At 28.7% G+C, this 19453-nt stretch overlaps 1 protein-coding gene across 5 annotated transcripts in view; it reads left to right on the forward strand.

Annotated features, from left to right (window-relative positions):
- Positions 1-19453, forward strand: part of LOC105200463 (filamin-A) — a 133124-nt gene that overhangs the window by 423 nt on the left and 113248 nt on the right. For 2 of the 5 annotated variants that reach the window (XM_039454598.1, XM_039454600.1), the window contains exons 1-3: positions 2972-3320; positions 9942-10191; positions 12437-12848. In XM_039454598.1, coding sequence (XP_039310532.1) covers positions 12506-12848 — 343 coding nt within the window. In that variant the 5' untranslated portion in view covers positions 2972-3320; positions 9942-10191; positions 12437-12505. Of the gene's footprint in view, positions 1-2971; positions 3321-9941; positions 10192-12436; positions 12849-19453 lie in introns of those variants that run through there. The other 3 variants (XM_026138887.2, XM_026138886.2, XM_039454599.1) reach the window with 3 other exon arrangements.

Raw genomic sequence — 19453 nt, forward strand, 5'->3', positions numbered from 1 at the left:
GTTTGTGAATGCTCAAATTTTTTTGCTGAAGATTTCTTGAAATCAGCTGCGAAAAAACGACAAAAAATTGGTTTATAATGATTTTTGCAGCCAAAATAACTTTATTTTGCTATAATTTTAGGTAAATTACTTTTAAATAAGTGAATTCGAATAAGCTTTGATACGAATATTTATTAGAGTTTTATTAATATACAAAAAGAAAATTGATTTAAGTTGTAATGCTATTTTACTCATTATATTTGTAAATAAATACTATAAAACGCGATTTTACATAATATATAAGAATCAAGCGCAAACAAAAAATAAAATATTTTTTAAACTAATAAGAGAAATATGCATAAATTTTACAGTCGGTACGTTATAATAGAAAAACCTAGCAAATTTTTAAATTTTTGATAACACTTCAAGGTGTAACGCATACATTCCTCAAAAAATATACAGGATTAGTGCTTAGGTTAATCTAAGCTGGTGGCAGCAGATTTAGTGAAGAGGAGGATGCAGCATTTTTTAAAAGTTTCTCAAAAATTATAGGAAAGGAGGAATTTGTGAAATATCAGTTTGTTTTTTGACAATAACTCAATAAATATTTATGCGACACAATTCTAACCAACGCCAGTTTATTAGCCATGGAATTCTGTCAATCACCTTATAGATAGAAGTTCATCAAGTATATAGAACGAACGTAATTTACAACTTACTGAAGAGGGGGGAAAAAAATATATTTGTGAAATGGCGTAAGGATCGTGGAATACTAACAGCTAATGTCATGAAAGGCACTTTTATTTATTACAAAACAAAGATTTTTCCTTAACTTCACACACAAATAAGTATCACAAAACTAGATTTTACGAACATTTTATAAAATATATTTTATTAAAAAATTTTTTAAGAAAATTTTTGGCTTAAAAAATTTGTTAAAACTTTAAAATAATTTGCTTTTAATAAACATTATACAACGTTCACAATGAGAGTGTAAAGTCGCAAGAGAGATACACATGGCGGACGATTATATTCCACATCTACATTTAAATGACTGAAAGCTTTCTAGCGCACAAGAGACAAATCGACACATGAGTTATTCTATTTTTGTTTGATATTTAATGAAAGATAATAATCCGATAGAATGACTCATGTACCGATTTGTGTCTCTTGCTGGAAAGTTCTTTTTATTTGCCAAAAATTCATACACACATTAAATTCAATAACGTTATTTGAAATTTACATTCAAGGCATTCAAGATTAAAGTTAGATAGCTAGATTAAAATTAAAAATGTAATTAGACAAAAAAACAATGTTTTTTTTAAAACATGATTTTTATTAACTCACAATCAGATATTTTGTTACAACGAACTGTTTAAAGGTGAAACTTTTGTTCTGAAAATTTTATATACTTGTTTGATTTTTGTAGGAAATCCTTCAATTATATTAATAAATATTTAAACTTAATCTTTTATAATCTTATATATTAATACAATTAATAGTAATACCATATAATTAATAGTTTAACACTATGTTTCAGTAGAATTTGCTTTTAGTTTGTTATTGATTGCGATAAATAATTCTATAGATATTAAAAGAGTAATAAATAATGCGATTAGAATAAGTAACGAATTACGTTACAAATAATGGATAAAATTTTAATTGAACAATGAGCTAGGTAATTTTATCTAATAATTTCCTCTTTGTTTTCGAGAAATTGCGTTGCTTGATATGCAATGGTCGAAGTTAAGTTGAATAAATAATAGATAAATAATTTATCGTGACATGCTCCCGTTTAAATAGTTTAGATTGCTTAGAATTTTCGTACTGAAGCATTTATATTTGTTGCAAAAAAATTCCAAGGCGACCGCTAAAACCACTATTACATTATATAGCGGATCTTGCGAGTAGTGAAAGAACTTTATTGCATGCGCGTAACAATGACCGTCTTAGCTTTTCCTTCAGTGTCAGGTTAGCCAACGGGTGACCGACTCGTTTCGTTTTGTTTCCCTTGTATACGAATTTAAACCCGATCTTTCCTGCACGCGTCTGCGTCTCTCGAGAGCAAGAGTGGGCGGCAGCGGGAGCGGGATCGGGGGAACTCGATATACAGGGTGAGGAAGAAGCATGGAGCTGGTAAAATATCTCGAAATCACAACATATCTGAGAAGACAACAATATATAAAATTGTAGAATTCCAACATACATCAAAAGGCGACATTTGATCTGACCTTGAGCGCAAATATGGAGAAACTCTCAAAATCAAATAAAATTTGAAATAGAAATCTCCATTTTTTATTCGATATTCATATAGCTGACATCGAGATCTTTTTAAAATACTGTTTAAAATGAAATTCTTTTTAGTTAAACAATTTCCGAGACAAGTTGATAAATTTCAGGTAGCATTATCCAAGGTGTGTAATACCGTCTGGACCGAGATGGAAGTAGCTCGATCGGATTACATTTTTTGTGTGTGTAGATAAGGACTCTACACCTCGTTACTTTTGAATATATATTTAATGAGTCAACACGCACGTCCAAAATCGAGACATGCCCAGTGAGAAAAGACTTATCGAATTGACATCGAATCGATATCAATCTAATGATTTGGACGTATTTCGAAGACGTTTCAGTAAGAAATGATAATGGAATCGATTCGACATTATTTCTCACTGGGATGAGACAACTTAAAGACATCTTAAATATATCTTTCAATACAACATGACTTGTAGACACCTTTAAGTCGTTTTTATGACATTTAATTCGATTTTGGACGCACATAATGTTATCTGAGGTCAAATCCTTGGATAACCTAAACTTTTTGTCAAATCATATCTCAGAAAGTACTTAACAAAAAGAATTTTATTGTAATATTTTGAAAAGGTCTTGATATCTTGATATCTTGAAAAATATTAAATAAAAAATGAAATTTCTATTAAAAATTTGACTTTGAGAGTTCTTTTATACTTACGCTCAAGATCAAATAGATATCGCTGATATAGGTATTTAATGCATTTGCTGAAATCCCACAACTTTTATATGAAACATTTTTTTCAGATGCCTTGATTTTGAGCTATTTTAATAGTTCCATACTTTTTCCTCACTCTGTATATGGATGTGCGTATATATAAAGACCAACCCCTTACCTCTCAACCAAGGGAACGATGAGGGAGCACGTACTATTCTCGGACAACTTTACGGATCCGAGTAACTTCTTTCGACGTGTGTTCGACTCCCTGCTCGCGGACGGCGTAAACGTCAGTAATCGCCTGCGATTCGCGCCGTGTCGACCGAGAGAGCTCCGCGTTGATCTGAAGAGATCGTCGCTCCGTGTGGTGCATGTAAGATCCGCGCCGGCATTCGATCTCGACTGTTATCCCGATTCATTGCGATTAACTTTTGAATGGAGGCAATCGATACTACATAAAAAGCGAAACGGAATATCGAGAGACGCATTGTTTAACTTTATGTTTCCTTCCGCAAGTCGACTTGAAAACGACTGTCGATTTATATATATATTTCTTGTTCCAAAATATCAAAGCAAACTTATTTTATCTTTAGGCAAAATGTTCCGTTATATTAATTATTATATTAACTTGTGCTTCTACTTCAGCAAATATGTATTTTTAAAAATACTTGTTTATAGTGAGTTTTTATTTTCTGATATTATATGAGGTAATAATTAAAACCGGAATAAATTTCCCTTAAAAAAAAATACGCACAAAATTTTTACTATAAAAAAGTTTAATTATTTTTGCGCTCTTAAAACATAACTCGCAAAATTCCTTTAATTATCTGAAAATAATTAAAACGCGTGATAAACTTTTTTATTAAAAAGAATTCTAAATTTGTCACAGAATTTATCATTCTAATTTATATTTTATGAAATGTTGTCGTTATAGTATTATGATATGGAGAGAGAGGTGGGTAATCACATAAATCAATTTATCAAGTTTTGCTGGAGTAACTTGACCTCATTATTGATAACACCTCGTTGGGTTTCTAGTGCTCGAAGTGTTTTCCTTCAAGGCCTACTGATTAAATATTTGATTTAAGTCAAGTGTAGTGCACATGCGTATATCTTAACAGCACAAATTTATTGGCGCCATATTGATTGCAAATTGATTTTCAACATTGGTTTGCAGTGGTAAAATATTAAATAACAAGACTATATATATTTCTTTAGCTAGTAATATTGATAAAAATTTACTATTTTATTTTTTATCAATATCTTTATGATAATATTAGGCTAATTATTACTAGATTTTAAAGAACTAACGATTTTTATACTAATGAAAACAGAATATTACAACTATTGACTTATAAAACTCTAAAGTTTAAATAATTTGAGCAAATAACAGGATATCATTATTACCTAATTGTAATAAATTGATACGATAAAATGTTTCGCATTATTTTTTTAAAATAAAATAATAATAAAATAAAATTATTGAAATAAAATTACGAAATAGATTTTAAATCTGTCTAGGTTTCCACTGAAATACATCTATATTTATATACACATTTTAAAGATTAAAAATATTAATATTAATATTATCATTAAAAGATTATTTTATATTTCTGTATTACTATATAAAATAATATATTATACAAATATTTATAAAAACCCTTTAAAAATTTTTTATTAACAGATTGCATATTGTACGTTATTATTATTTTACATTACACATATGCATCGCAATGTTAATGTAATGTATTAATATAATTATACAATAATTTTGAATTATACAATATATTTGAAGTTATGCAACATTTCTACAACAACAAAGTCTTATCTTGAAAACTTATTTTAAAGTATACGCAAAAATTATAAATTTAAAAACAAAAATGCCTCGATGAAAAATTTTGATATAAATAACAATTAAAAAATTTCCATATTTTAAACGTAAAATAAAAAAATGTGAATTTCTAGTTTATGATTTTTTGCGAAAAGTCATGTTATTCTTTCTTGTCTATTCTTAAAGACATAAAGTATTTATATTTTTAACATAAGAGAATGTTAATAATTATATTTATTTTATTGTTTAAGATATGATTACTTATAATTATGTAACTAGTAATATATTAGCAAAAAACCAATATTTTAATTTTCACTCGATATTGATAATCGATACCATTACAGCATAATATTGGTAAGACATTGACATTTAATTTTATAGCTGACATTGACTTTATACTAGACAACGTTAACTCAATATATCAGTGTCAATGCATACAGAGTCATTGATCTATAAACAAATAAGAAATTGAATCGGTCAGTGAACAAATAAAAACGACTTTAATACAATTGTGTTTTGATTAAAGTATCAGAAATGATATTCATCAAATATAAAAATTAAATCTAATGATATTAATTAAGTTTCAATTTGTTATTTATAAATCTTATTATTTTAATATTTTTTTTTTAACAATAATATACTAATTTGTTGTTTAAGCGATTGGTACAGTGATCCCAGTTAATGTATCGATAGTGAGTGCTATTAGTTTATGGTCTCATAGAAGCAGCAGTAGTCATCAAAAAGCAAAAACTTTATAAAGTTGAGACATAGAGTTAGTATTTATCATAATGCTGCGTAGTCGTTTTTCGTAATATTGCGTTTGAACAAAATGGCAGGTGATCAAAGTCAACATAGTGGTTTTTCACTATAAATTTTTACCCGCGCAGGCGCGCGCGTTTTTCGGCTGCGATAAAAATTAAACATTTATGTTATAAGAATCCTATGTCAAGCTACTGCTACATTAATTTTCAGTGTCTGGAAAAAAGTCGATTAATTGAATTGTCTTCAAATATAATAGTGACGCATTTTTAAAAACATAATTTTAATACAAAAATTTAGAAGAACTTGCAAGATTAAACAAATCAATAAAAGGGGGCTAATGAGAGTCAAAACGCTGTAGTTAGTACGTGCCAGTAATTCCGTGTTTATTAATCAGCTGCCATTAAAAAAGTCCGAACGTTTCGACCCGAGTTTGGATCATCCTTAGCGAAAAATAAGAAACAGTCATCAAGACCTCCCACGCATCACACGGCGTAGTCAAACATGCTTTTTCGATCATCACAGTCGGGTGGTCATTCGAGTGAAAATATCTTGAATTTCATGTGAAGCGAAAACAGATTCATGACAAAACACGCAAGATGAATTAATAAATAGGGTTAAATACAGGATTAAAACGTCGTCAGTAATACAATAATTGCATATCTCTCGAAATTGAGCGTTGTAACAGTACTTCTTGTCTGTGTCATGGTCAAAAAAATAATTTTAATAGGGACATCATTATATTTTTTAATAAAATTTAAATATCAAATAGTGTTGAACGACTTGCGGTGATTAAATAGTTCCGAAACTTCGAGACTGTAATAGTGTTTATTCGCGTAGCTTCTCATCGTTCGTTCGAATAGTCTCTTGATCACGTTGTTATTGAGTATTGGACAAATTTTTTAATTTATCGATTGATCAATCGCATTATGCATAAATGTAGCTTTTATAGAACAAAGTTGCATTTGCGCATAATGTGATTGATCAATCGATGAATTAAAAAACTTGTCCATAAAAAAATTGTGATCGCATCGTCACGCTTATTATTTGGAACGGACGATTGTCGAAATCTAACGTACCCTAAAGTGCTCGAATGAGCACGCTTATTCTCCTCGCTACATGATTAGTCGCCTTATTCGCTCGCTACATGATTAGTCGCCGTTGCTTTACTTCTGCTGTTTTTTTTTTTTTTTTTTTTTATTCCTGATCACACTGGTATAGCGTCTCGCTGACAGCGTGTGCCAAGTGTCGATCGAAAACGAAGCTACAGAGCCGCGATTCATTTGTTGCAATTCGCTGATTCGTTGTTTTTGGGGAAAAACGGAGAAAGTTAAACGAGATAGAAAAGATCTGCGTAGACACGCGACTTTTTGTCGACAGTTTTTCGTGGAGCGCTGATAAAAAATTGATTAATCGTATGAAAAAGAATTCTTCCGACAGAACGAACGAGTTTGTGCGTAACGTGATTATTTTCCGATTATTTCAGAGTATCGAAAGAGTTCATAAAAAAGAACAAAGCCTTGAATTTTATATTCTTTTTACAAATTTATATGTGTTTATTCCATATTTAAATAATTGACATTTTGTTGATTATGCACATTTTTACAAAGTACATTTTTAAAAAGTTTGTAAATGTAATAAAAGAAACGAAGTTTATCATGGGCAATGTTTCGACGCAATAATCATTTTAATTACTATTAAAATAATATTTCCACTTAATTCTTATATTGTATTAGTAATCCAATAAATAATGGGTAGCAGATAATGTAAATTAATTTTAATTTTATTAGAGAAATATGTGTTGTATCTAATATAAAAATGTTTTCTTCCATTTATATATTATTTTTATAATTTTGTTAGCAAAAAATTACGAATTATATTTTAATGTCGAGGAATAGACGTCAAAATCTCTAAATTCGATGACAGCTTAATCGGTTTGTGTTCGAGAGAAGTGGTTTCTCGAGTCTTTTTCTTGACTTTGAAGTGCCGCGATAAAAAAAATTGTATTTTAGCATCATCACGTCATCTCGTAATAACTTTCACAAATAATTATAGATAACGATCTAAAATATATTACGTATATATCAGCGTGATCTTCATTGACAATATAATATTATCGACATTTCGATATTATATTATTTATGTCACAATAACATTATATATTTAAATTGTAAGAAACAATAAAGAATCAGATTAGAGAATTATATAAAAACATTATTTTTATATAATTAAAAAAAAAATTTATTTAGTATAAAAAATCAAGCATTTTTACACTGAGATTTAAATTGCGAAATGTAGCTTACGCTGTATTATATCAAATGTATTATTACACACAAATGTATTTTGATACGATACAAACTAAGCTGGCTTTCTATAAAAAGATAATTTTGATCTTGTTATCTATTCAATGTTCGCAAACAATGTCTGCGTTTATGAAGTTCATCTTTCGGATGTAATATCAGACCTTGGAAAAAAGTCACGTATAGATACGTACGCACGTACCAAAAATAACTTGGCATCTCGCCGTGCGCCGCGATTCGTAATTTAACGTGCATTCGATTAATTTTCTATGATACGCGGAAAATTTAATGGTTTGCTTGTAAGAGACGATGATATAACTTTAAAGTGAATTTATGTTTTATAAATAGATACTTTAATAAATTTCTTTCCTTTCGTCTTGTTTATCGAAATCTAAATATGGATGCTTTTTAGCAAAAAAAAAAAAAATATTTTTAAAGAAACTAATAGTAATTATACCAGAAGAGCATGCGTGAGCAAAAAAATCACACAACATATTTTTTCGGATTTGTTGCTATTTATAATTAGCTATTTTATTTATGGACCACAAACGTGTAAAGCATGGCTGGACAGTTTAATCAAACACTTGCGCGTATCTTCACTCAAGCGAAACTGATCGATTCCATGCACTTTCGTAAGCTTGATTCAATCAACTACTACGCCCAAAAAAACAAGAACTGAATTTTTTTGTTAACAAAAAATAATATATTGATTTTCCATCACTTAAACTTATACTCCTCTATTAAAATCTTCTATTCTTTAAACTTTAAACAGTTTTCTTCAAATCGATTATAATTTCAAATTTCTTTTCCTTTTTATTTTAATAAATTACGATACTGAATTAAAAATTTTTATTGTAAATTAAAAGAGAGAGAGAGAAAGAGAGAGAGAGAGAGAGAGAGAGAGAGAGAGAGCAGTTGTGAGATAGATGAAAGATATCCTGATATCTTATAATTTGTATTGAATATTTTACAAGTAATCGTTAAAGTTACTTCGTTACAGTCTATTTAGACATTGTAAAATGATTGCTAATCATTAGTGTTCACCGTGTTCATATAAAAACTGAATTTTAAATTTGCAGGCAGCAGAAATTTTTTTACAGACGTTTTACATAATTTTAAAAAGCATGTTAGATATTGATTTTTTAACTTTATTCTATCTTAAAAACCTTAAATGTGGCTTTCAAATACTATAATTAATTATTATGTATGACATAATATATACTTATGAATTCGAATATGTTGTATATAAGGTTATATTACATACGAAAGAGGGTCATGGACCACTTGCATTATGATCGTTCTTTACAATTACATTGTAGGCATTGCATTGATAATACATACTAGTGAAACGAAGAAATTGTTTTGAAAAATTATTTTTTAAGTCAAAGAAATTATATTTTTACAAGTAAAAATATATTTTATAAAATATTTATAAATCTTCTTCTCTTGATAATACTTATTAGTATATGTAAGATCTACGAAGAACAATTACAAAATTCGTCACTTTTTATAAATAAAAGTGTCTTTTATGCATTAGTTGATAGTACATCACATCCCTCCCTTTTATCTCACAAACGCATCCCTTTTTCCTTCTTTAGTAAATTCTAAATTATGTTCGCTCTACATACCCGATGAACTTTTACCTATATGACTAGTAAAATTTTGTGGTAACAAACTAATGTCCATAAGAATTATGTCGTGTTTGTATTTACTGAGTTATTTTAAGATAACAAAATTGCATTTCATCTTTATCTCTCTTCTATTATTACATGGAGAAAATTTTCTTCTAAACTTACTCTCAAAATCACAGTAGTTAGAATTTAATTAAAATTTTGTTAAATTTTATTAAAATTATAATAAAATTGTCCGAAGAATATAGCGTCCTATGACTACCACGATTTTAAAAGTAAATACTACAATATAAGAAATAGAAATTCTTTTCGTAGGATATACAAATAACTTTTATGCGTATAACTTTTCCTGTAGAGTCTACAGAAACTAATTATTGATTTTAATTTTAAAAATACGAATAAAAATTCATTTGTCATCATATTTGTTCGATTCGATATCGCAATCTTTTAATTACGACATTTCGGGGTTGTAGGTGAATTGTCGTTGCGAATCAGGACTAGTGACTATCCTAAAAAGGCATTTCAAGGAAACGACGCAGCGCTGTCAAGGAAAGCCTCCTTTCAATCGACGCATCCTGTTGAGTGATTCAAAGTGCTGATCTCCACTGAGAAACGCAAACTCGGCGACTCATCAGCAAATCGCGTGGAAACGGAATTGCTCCAGCTGATCTCGTATCAGCGTCTCACATACACGTGCGCACGCACGCATCTATATTGAAGAAGGTACGTTCGATTCGCCGAGCACATGTACGTACGGTCGTGCAGGTAGGACTCATCGACATCCACCTCTTTTCCTACGGCTGCGCAAGTGTGTGTTCTCGTGCTAGCGATGGACACAACCTGTCTAACGCTAAATACTCCTGAAATACTCATAAAATGTTCATAATGTATCAAAATGATATTCCAAAAATATTTCGATATATTTTTAGAATGATCACGAAATATTTATAGAATGCAAAAGCAATATTCAAATTAATTGAATAATACTATAATTCAAAGGACATACAGAATCATGAAAATAAAGTAAGATGTACTATTATGCATATCTCTGAAAAGCTAATAAGATTTTGTTCGGCTATATTAGGAATAATGTTTTGTTGTAACAATAACAAATAATTTGATTAAAATATACCCAACCAAACTAGTTAATACAAACAAATATTTATTTCGTATTTACATGTATTTCGCAGAAGCAACCAAATTTTTTTACAAAACAAAATATTTGTTGTAGTTAAAAAAATGCCTTGATTAAACAGCCTTTTCTGAAAGCACTAAAATTTTTTCCTAGACTATATTGTTGTAATGATCGACAAATTCAACTGATAGTATTTTGCTACATCAGTTTTAATATTAATGAAATTATGCTCACTATACTCGTTCTTACGTAAAAGGATCTGGAAGAGAAAAGCGTTGTTCTAAGATATTAGCTGAAGTCAGATATTTCCCATACAGTGCAGAATACTCCAGCAATACTGCAGCAATATTTTCAATGTTTCTGCGATATTGCTAAACATATTTAAGCTAGACCAAAGTTAAAAAAAAGAATGTTGCAATGTCGCTGCAATACATATTCGGAGGATACTTGATATGTTTCGAAAAATTAATTCTTCCAGGAATATTAAAGTGATCCGCAAATTAATTTTTAAACGAAATTGTACTTTTAAAACACATTTATTTATTTTTATTTTGCAACCCAATTTTGAAGACTTAACTTCGAGAAATCCTATCATGGAATGGAATCCTGTAGTTTCAAAATACATAATTTTGTCAAAATGAGAGCGAAAAATCTCGTAACGTTATGCTTTTTATTCTATATGGTTTTTACTTACTGCTCTGCCGCATCTCCATTTAGTGGCAGAGATAAGTATTGCTCGTGAGTGAACGATTTTATGTACATAAAAAAAGTTAGTTCGTGCAATATACTGAGTATTTCATTAATATTTGAACATTCTGTGAATATTTTTCTACTGTTCACATTTAGTTTACAAATAAAACATTTTATAAATGTTTAATGCTATCTGAGGATATCTCTTCCAAGCGATATCGACGTCTATTGCTAATTCAAATGGACAAGTAGACAAATACAAAAAAAGATGAGTAAACATTGATGGAAAAAATGGATAATAATGAATACAAGTCTGAAAATAATTGTTAGATTATTAAATTGATTATATCAGACATGAAGACCCTGGTTTCTATACTACTGAAACTTTTTACGGCAAATAAACATACTTGAGTTTCCTACATAATTTATTTGGTAGTTCAATATACAATTATTTTCTGATCTGTATCTAACCAAATTTTGTAAATACTGCTGTATAAATGTTTTCTTTCCGTATAAATATATATGTGTTTGTTCTGCCTTTGTGCGATTATTTATTCAAGACAAGTTAAAGATTGCTCTTCGTATCAATCTTCTCAATCGAATTTTTGTACTAAATAATATTACATATTATATATTAAATAGTTATTATTATAATACAATATTACATAATTTTATAAAATTATTCGGAAAGCTATTAAAACTATATTTTTTTGTGACGTAAAGTTAATAATGTTATAATTGTTAATAATGCACTACTTGTATTTATAAATTAGCAAATCTATTATCTGTAACGAAATTTACTATCTATCTCAATTTTTAAAACATAAATCTATATTATTTTTAAATTAAATTAATTTAATTAAACGATGGAATTTTATATTCGAATGTTCAGCACGGAATTCGAATAATTCGAGGATCTAAATTAAAATCGCACATGGATCCGAAGGTCAGCCAGTATATCAACAAACAAGTCAATCCTGAGCTAACACACAATAATATGCGTTCATACTGCTTGGAGCGAAGCTTTCTTTAAGATTTCAAGCTAACAGTTTGCACCCATCGCTACTTCTCGAATCACCAACACAGCCACGTTTCATCTTCGTCACCGATAGCACTCGCAACTACCAACACTATGATCCTTAGGCACCAACACAGGGGCGTGCACCCCACCATCCTCATTCGTGAGAGCGTAGCAGCGGACCAGCCGATAAAATGAATGAGAATGATAAGTCAGTTAAGTGCGAGAACTCCGCTGAGGAGGAGGAGGACGAGATGTTCGAGCGCGAACTGGCCGAGGATGCTCAGTGGAAACGAATTCAACAGAATACCTTTACGAGATGGGCGAACGAGCGGCTGAAGGTGGCAAACAAGCACATCGGCGACCTGGAATGCGACTTGTCCGATGGTCTTCGGCTGGTGAGCCTCATCGAGGTGCTGTCACAGAAACGGCTGCCGAAACACAACCAACGACCCACCTTCCGTTCTCAGAAACTGGAGAACGTGTCTGTCGCTCTTAAGTTTTTGGAGGATGAAGGCATCAGGATTGTCAATATCGGTGAGTAATCCCATGTGCATGTTTGAATCTCGTACACGCGTCACAGAATAGATTCGTCCTGTCTTTGATGCTAGGAGAAATCCAATTGATTGATCATGAATAGTGCAATAAAACATCGATGCCTTAGATATATTAATAAAAGAAATAATAAGTTTAAAAAATTATTGTACTTCAATAATTCTAATTATACTTCGATTATTCTAAGGAAAATATGTTGTACAAATGACTATATTGCGATTGTAATGCCATAAATAGTTTGCTGTTTTTACTCCATAGAAAAAAAGGCGGTAATTTTGAAAACCAATAATTATCACATTACTTTTGTCACGTTCAGATGAAGTAATTATTCCACGTAACAATTGTTATCGACGGAAATATTTATTTGTTAATGTTACATTCAATTTTGGTGTCTATTAGCTAATAATTTATAGTGGATGTTTAGGTAATATTTTTATATAATTTTCGGAGAAAGTTTATTTTAATGAATAATTTTCCGTTTATGACTGATTTTCAAATTTTTCTATTGTAATTTCATCAGGTAAAAGAATTATGAATCTTTCGATACACTACATCACCACGTGGTAGTCACAATTACCACGAGTGATGTAAACGGAGTCTGCGTCGTTTCGCGGATTCTGCGTAGATTGGATTTATCGATCCGTAGATTTTTATATGTGTCAGGAATTCATAGTTTCTTTTTTAAGATTTCGAAAGAATTGTATGGAAATAATTCTCAAAAATTTATCAAATTAATACGTAAAATTATATTTGGGATAAAAGTAAAATATAAACATTTTATTCTGTGTATGTTTACACACAAGCAATATGTTATAAATGTAAATATTACGGGAATATTTTCTCATCCGTTTTCAAACAAGATCAAGTATAACATGATCTTCATAAACAAGATCAAGTATAATTTGTATATAAACAATGTCGCTCCAAATGGTTATTTAATAAAATAATTATTTATGAACTATTCTTTAATAAATATATTTATTATGAGGGTTTGTTACTGATTGAATATCAATGCTAATTTATTTAGTTATCTATCTGTTTTAATTCAACAATATTCCACGTTTTCCATAAAAAAGAGAAATATTATTTTAATTAACAGAATACACTTAACAATTGGTGTTATAGAAATAATCGTAAACTATAAAAATTAAATAGCAAAGGAATTTAAAAGCAAACATAATTATCCATTATTTGTAGAAAATTAGGAAATTCAGTAGTAGAAAAGTGCATGCGCGCACGTATGTGTGTGTGTGTGTGTGTGCGTGTGTGCGTGCGTGCGTGCGTGCGTCGCGTGCGTGCGCGCTGCGCGTGTGTGTGTGTGTGTGTGTGTGTGTGTGTGTGTGTGTGTGTGTGTGTGTGTGTGTGTGTGTGTGTGCGTGCGTGCGTATCCTAATATCCGGGTACAAGTTGTCCCAATGTTCGAACACAATGTGATAATCAGTATATTGATATTAGAAATATATAAAAAAACATATTTAAAAAAAATGAAAACAATGATAAAATTAGTAAACTCATTTTTATGTGAACAAAATATGAGATTAAAATAATATAATACTGCAAAACTTCTTTAACTTTGTTTCTTTGCGAAGAACTTTTTTTACTCGTCTTTACTAGAGTAATACTTATATTTTTCAAATAATTTTAGGAACATTTAATGTAATTTTAGGAACATTAAATATTGCATTGCTTTTCTTATAGAAACACCTCTTTTTACTTCTAATGCTAAATTTTTGTTTGTAAATACTTTTTTTTTTTCTTTTGACGTTTTATATAATTCGCAAATCAAAATCTATTTTAAATTAATTTCTAATTAATTATAATATTTTTTAGACATTAATATAAAGAACATAAATAATACTTTTGTGCGTTATTTTAAGATTAAAATAATTTATAATTATAATACAAATATTTAATATAATACTATATATTTGATACATAAATATCAATAATTTATTGAATTGTCAAAAAAGAATGATTATTGAATAATTATTAAATGAAAATCACATGAAATATTTTGAATAAATTAATAGTACAACAGTACAAGGAATATTAATCATTAATAAGATAACCTTTATTTTTATAAATTCAGACTGTCAAATATGTGGACGGATATTGGAATTGCCCTAAGTTTAGCTAGTATCGGTAATAGGACATTAAAATATTTATATATAAATATATATCATTATTTAAAAAAAAATATTTATTTAAAAATTTATGTTTATAAATATATTTAATAACTGTTTCTTTAATGTACAGTCAGATACTGGGACATTTCTTTTATTTTGTTTGCAATAAATCTTTTATTGTGATTTAAGATGCTTATTAATATAAAAATATTATTAAATTGTTTGTTAATTTAATTTGTTATATTATACATTTGAGCTTCTCTTATTGTTAGTTTTAAGATAATTGGCGCGCAGTTTGCATGAACTGAAAAGTTGTAAAAATTTATACAAAAATATTATTGGGCACTAAGATCGAAAAATCGCGTTTTTCCTTGCTTAACTGTATTGTTTACCTTATCAGGTCTAATTCCACTTAATATTGTTATACTTTTTAAATCGCGAATAGAATCATTGTTCAATCATTTTATGAAATTTATTATAATTATATTAAAAATACAAAATATAATTTTATTTTATTTAAATTAGTTAAAATTAATATATCTGTTAAGCTAAACGTATATCAATTTCAAGCATATGTGCTTGCTTAAACGATAAAAAATGTAGTTGAAAGCATAAAGAGTGATTAGTTAGCAAAATTTGAGGACAAATGCGTCGTTCGTCTTTAATTAATAACACGTTTCGCTTACGTGGAGATCGATATAGATCTGACTGATAATGCATAAAGGGAACATTTCCGTTATCGCGGAGCGAATCAAAAATCATTTGATCAACCTTCAATCACATTTATAAAGTTAAGAAATGGTTTAACTCAATTATTCCATACACTTCGATACATAGTTGCAAAATTTATGTTAAATTTATCATGTATTGTATGTCTCAAACAATGCAACCAGATTTTTGTGTTAATTTAATACAAGATAAATATATCAGAAAGTAATTCGAATACTATATATAAAATTATTATGAAAAATGTAACACTTTAATACAATTTGAAAACAAATTGCAGAACACATTTATTTAATAAACATTTATGTGTTGACACGTACATTTTATTTATTTATCTTAAAATTAACGTTTCTAAACCATATTATGTTTATATTATTTGTTTTACGTTATTTGAGAAATGTTGAATGCTATTATTTGTTTTATATGAATGTTGAATACAAATTTAACACAAAATGTTAAATTAACATATAATGTGGTTATGTTACTTGAATATTCTGTGTTAAATTGGCGTATTTTGTAAGATTTTTTATATTAAATAAATATAGACATTTTGAAAACTTGTATTAAATTTAACATACACAGCATATTCATGTTCCAAAGGGTGTACTCAAATTGTTGTATTAATTTAACAAGATGAATATATTAAAAATTAACATAAATATTATGTGAAAATTAACACAAAATTTTAGCACTTTGGCACAATTTAAAACACAAATTGTATATTTCTTCAGTAAAAGTAACATTTATAATACGTTGAAAGAGAAGCGTTTCTGTTTTTCCCTAGAAAATGTTCTAAAATTATTTTGTTTTCATATTATTTTTATATTATTTGTTATTTATAAAATGTATTATTTTAATATTAAAAAATGTTGAATATCAATTTAACATAAAATATTTAAATAACACAATTACATTATCTTACAAAAAATAAAAGAAAATGTCATTTCTTAGTCTGATCTTAATAATATTTATAATAATAACGGTACTTAATAGTATTTTATATCAATTAAAAAATATATCTTTCAGTTCTATGAACTGCCGATAAGTATGACTGTCGAATGTAAAACATAATTATAAAATAAAGTTAAAACTAATTTTTGTCAAGATACTTATAGCGCCATTATTAAATTTGACGATCATATTAATTTAGATATTATTTCTAGCTTTAGTTTACAATTACGTTTTAACGATTTAAGTCCGACAACCATATCGACACGCAGTTTATAAAACTGAAAAATATATTTAATAATTATGTAAGAAAAACGTTTTCTCGATTTAATCCGAAATTTCTCGAGGTTGCGAGGAATCAGTAACAAACTGTCTCGTTTGCCTCTATGCAATCTCTACAATAAACAGACACTCTCAAGCTATCGGCATTTTTCTTTCGGCAAAAACTTTCAACTATGCCACTCATTATTTCCAACGTATATGGTATCATATATAATAACTAATGATTGATTCGTCACGATCTTTCGACATCTACGTCGATCCTTTGGCTTCTCCAGGATTTTTCTGGTGCCGATTTGACGCCCTGCGGATGGGATCACGAATCCCCCAATGCTCTAATCTTAAGTGTTTGTTCACACGAATAATCGAAGGTGCGTTAGAACAAACTGTTACAAAAATATTATTAAGTACTAAGATTCGCTTCAACCGTGATCTATGCGACATTTACACGATCTAATATACAACTTATTTTCACTTCATGTTAATTTAACACTCAGATATGTTAAAAATTTAATATAAAAGTTTTAATAAAGATTAGTTTTAACATAAATACAAAATTTTTTCTATTATCTACGTATATTATATTATTTTTCTGCTTCAGAAACAGATTTAAACTTCTTTTAATATCATAACACTTAGAGAACGAAAAATTCTATCGATTTACAACGAAATCTCGTAGCGAAATATTTCTTTATCGCGAGATAAAAGGTGCGCAGCACCTGGGTATAATAATATACAGAATATTTTTGCATGTCCCTGCTTTGGAATTCGGGATCAAGCATTTTAGAGCACGGATGCATCGAGCGAAATAAAAGCGATTGTAGAGTATAGTGAGAGAGTTGTGGATCGATGACGCTCGCCCGGGCTACCCCGGGAAACTAAAGAGTAGTGATGGGATAATGCTGTTCACGTACTTTTTGTGGGTGAACAAACTAACATTACGTCATCGGTCTTTAAATCTTGTTTTGTCTACTTAAATCCAGTTAAAAATTTCGCTAATATAACAAAATAAGTTCAAATAAAACAAATCAATGCAGACACTCTAGGCATGTGCTAATCTCCTTACATCTATCCGTTCCATGCATTTCTTTTAACGGATAAAGAACGATTGTTTTTTTTCTAAAATAACATTGATGTTTTTTAAATTTTAATTATTTACCAATTATAAAAAGTTTCTTTCAAATTTTAGTTTTGAGAATACAAGCAAATACTGGATACTATTTTAATAAATTTTATTTAATAAAATTTTAACGTACAAAGTTGAATTAGAAAATATTTAAAATTGTATTAAAAATTTGTGAAAAAGAAAGAAAAAATTTCACAAAGGTTTAATTAGATCTATATGGTTTGTCGAATCTGCAATATCAGATTATGTATACAATATCCAATTATATATACCGGTCTGTAACTACATCAAAAGAATGATTTCGCTGAAGTATCTAAAAATTTAACTGGACACAGATCTAAAAATAATTTTATTGGATATCAAAATATGTCATTATAAAAGCATGATGAGTAATATAATCCAAAATGTTTTGACATTCTAGTTATCAGTCTGAATGTCCTACACAATAATTATTTTGAACCCAACTAAATTATTTTTATAGACTCGTCTCTAGCTAAATTTTTAATTTTTTAAACACTTTAGCAGCTTTTTTTGCCATATACATATTGTTACCAGAGAAAAATCTCAGAAGCCAATAGTGTCGAATGATATTTCGATATGAGACAAACCTCGTTTTTAGTAATTAAATACAACATCAAGAATTGTAAAATAAACAAAATTGTTTATTTGAGAATCAATAACATCATATAATTTTGAAGTCTCGTATATATTTGCGATGGAAGATCGACGATTACATACTCGACGACATTATTACATCTATCGCATCCTTGAGCAAAATATTCGACTGGTAATGACGCAACCGAATATATCATCGATGATGTCACTGACATGATGTCCAACTCGCAATTGTCATGTCGCGAGAGTAAAATGTGCCGATGAATATATTTATGTACAGTACATAAATGCAAAGACATGTCTCGTGAAGCAAAAGTTCTTACAAAAAGATAATCTTTTTCCACAGATCCAGAAAACAAATATATATAATCCAGAAAAAGTAATTTAAAACAATTTATTTATTTATTGTATCAATTTTTACTGACCTTGACAAATCTATTATAGACAGAAGACAAAAGATGAATAATATTTATAAATTTTGCAATGTATGGAAAATCATTATATTTAAATCTTTAGAAATAAAATATTTATTTCAATTATTCGTGATTTACTAAATTATTATTTCACATAAACACGCGTCCTTCAGCTTTGAAAATACAAATCCATATTTTACAAAATAACATTAATAAACGAATTCTTCTACGTATATTTATTTTGAATAATTATAGTTGAATATATTTACTCGTACACTGAGAGAAGAGTATTTAGCATTTTTGTAACTGTAATTGCATAAGATAGTAAGATAAGTATGGTTAGGGGAGTTCCAT

The sequence above is a fragment of the Solenopsis invicta genome, chromosome 10 (assembly GCF_016802725.1).
Source record: "Solenopsis invicta isolate M01_SB chromosome 10, UNIL_Sinv_3.0, whole genome shotgun sequence".
In the NCBI taxonomy this organism is placed as follows: Eukaryota; Metazoa; Arthropoda; class Insecta; order Hymenoptera; family Formicidae; genus Solenopsis; species Solenopsis invicta.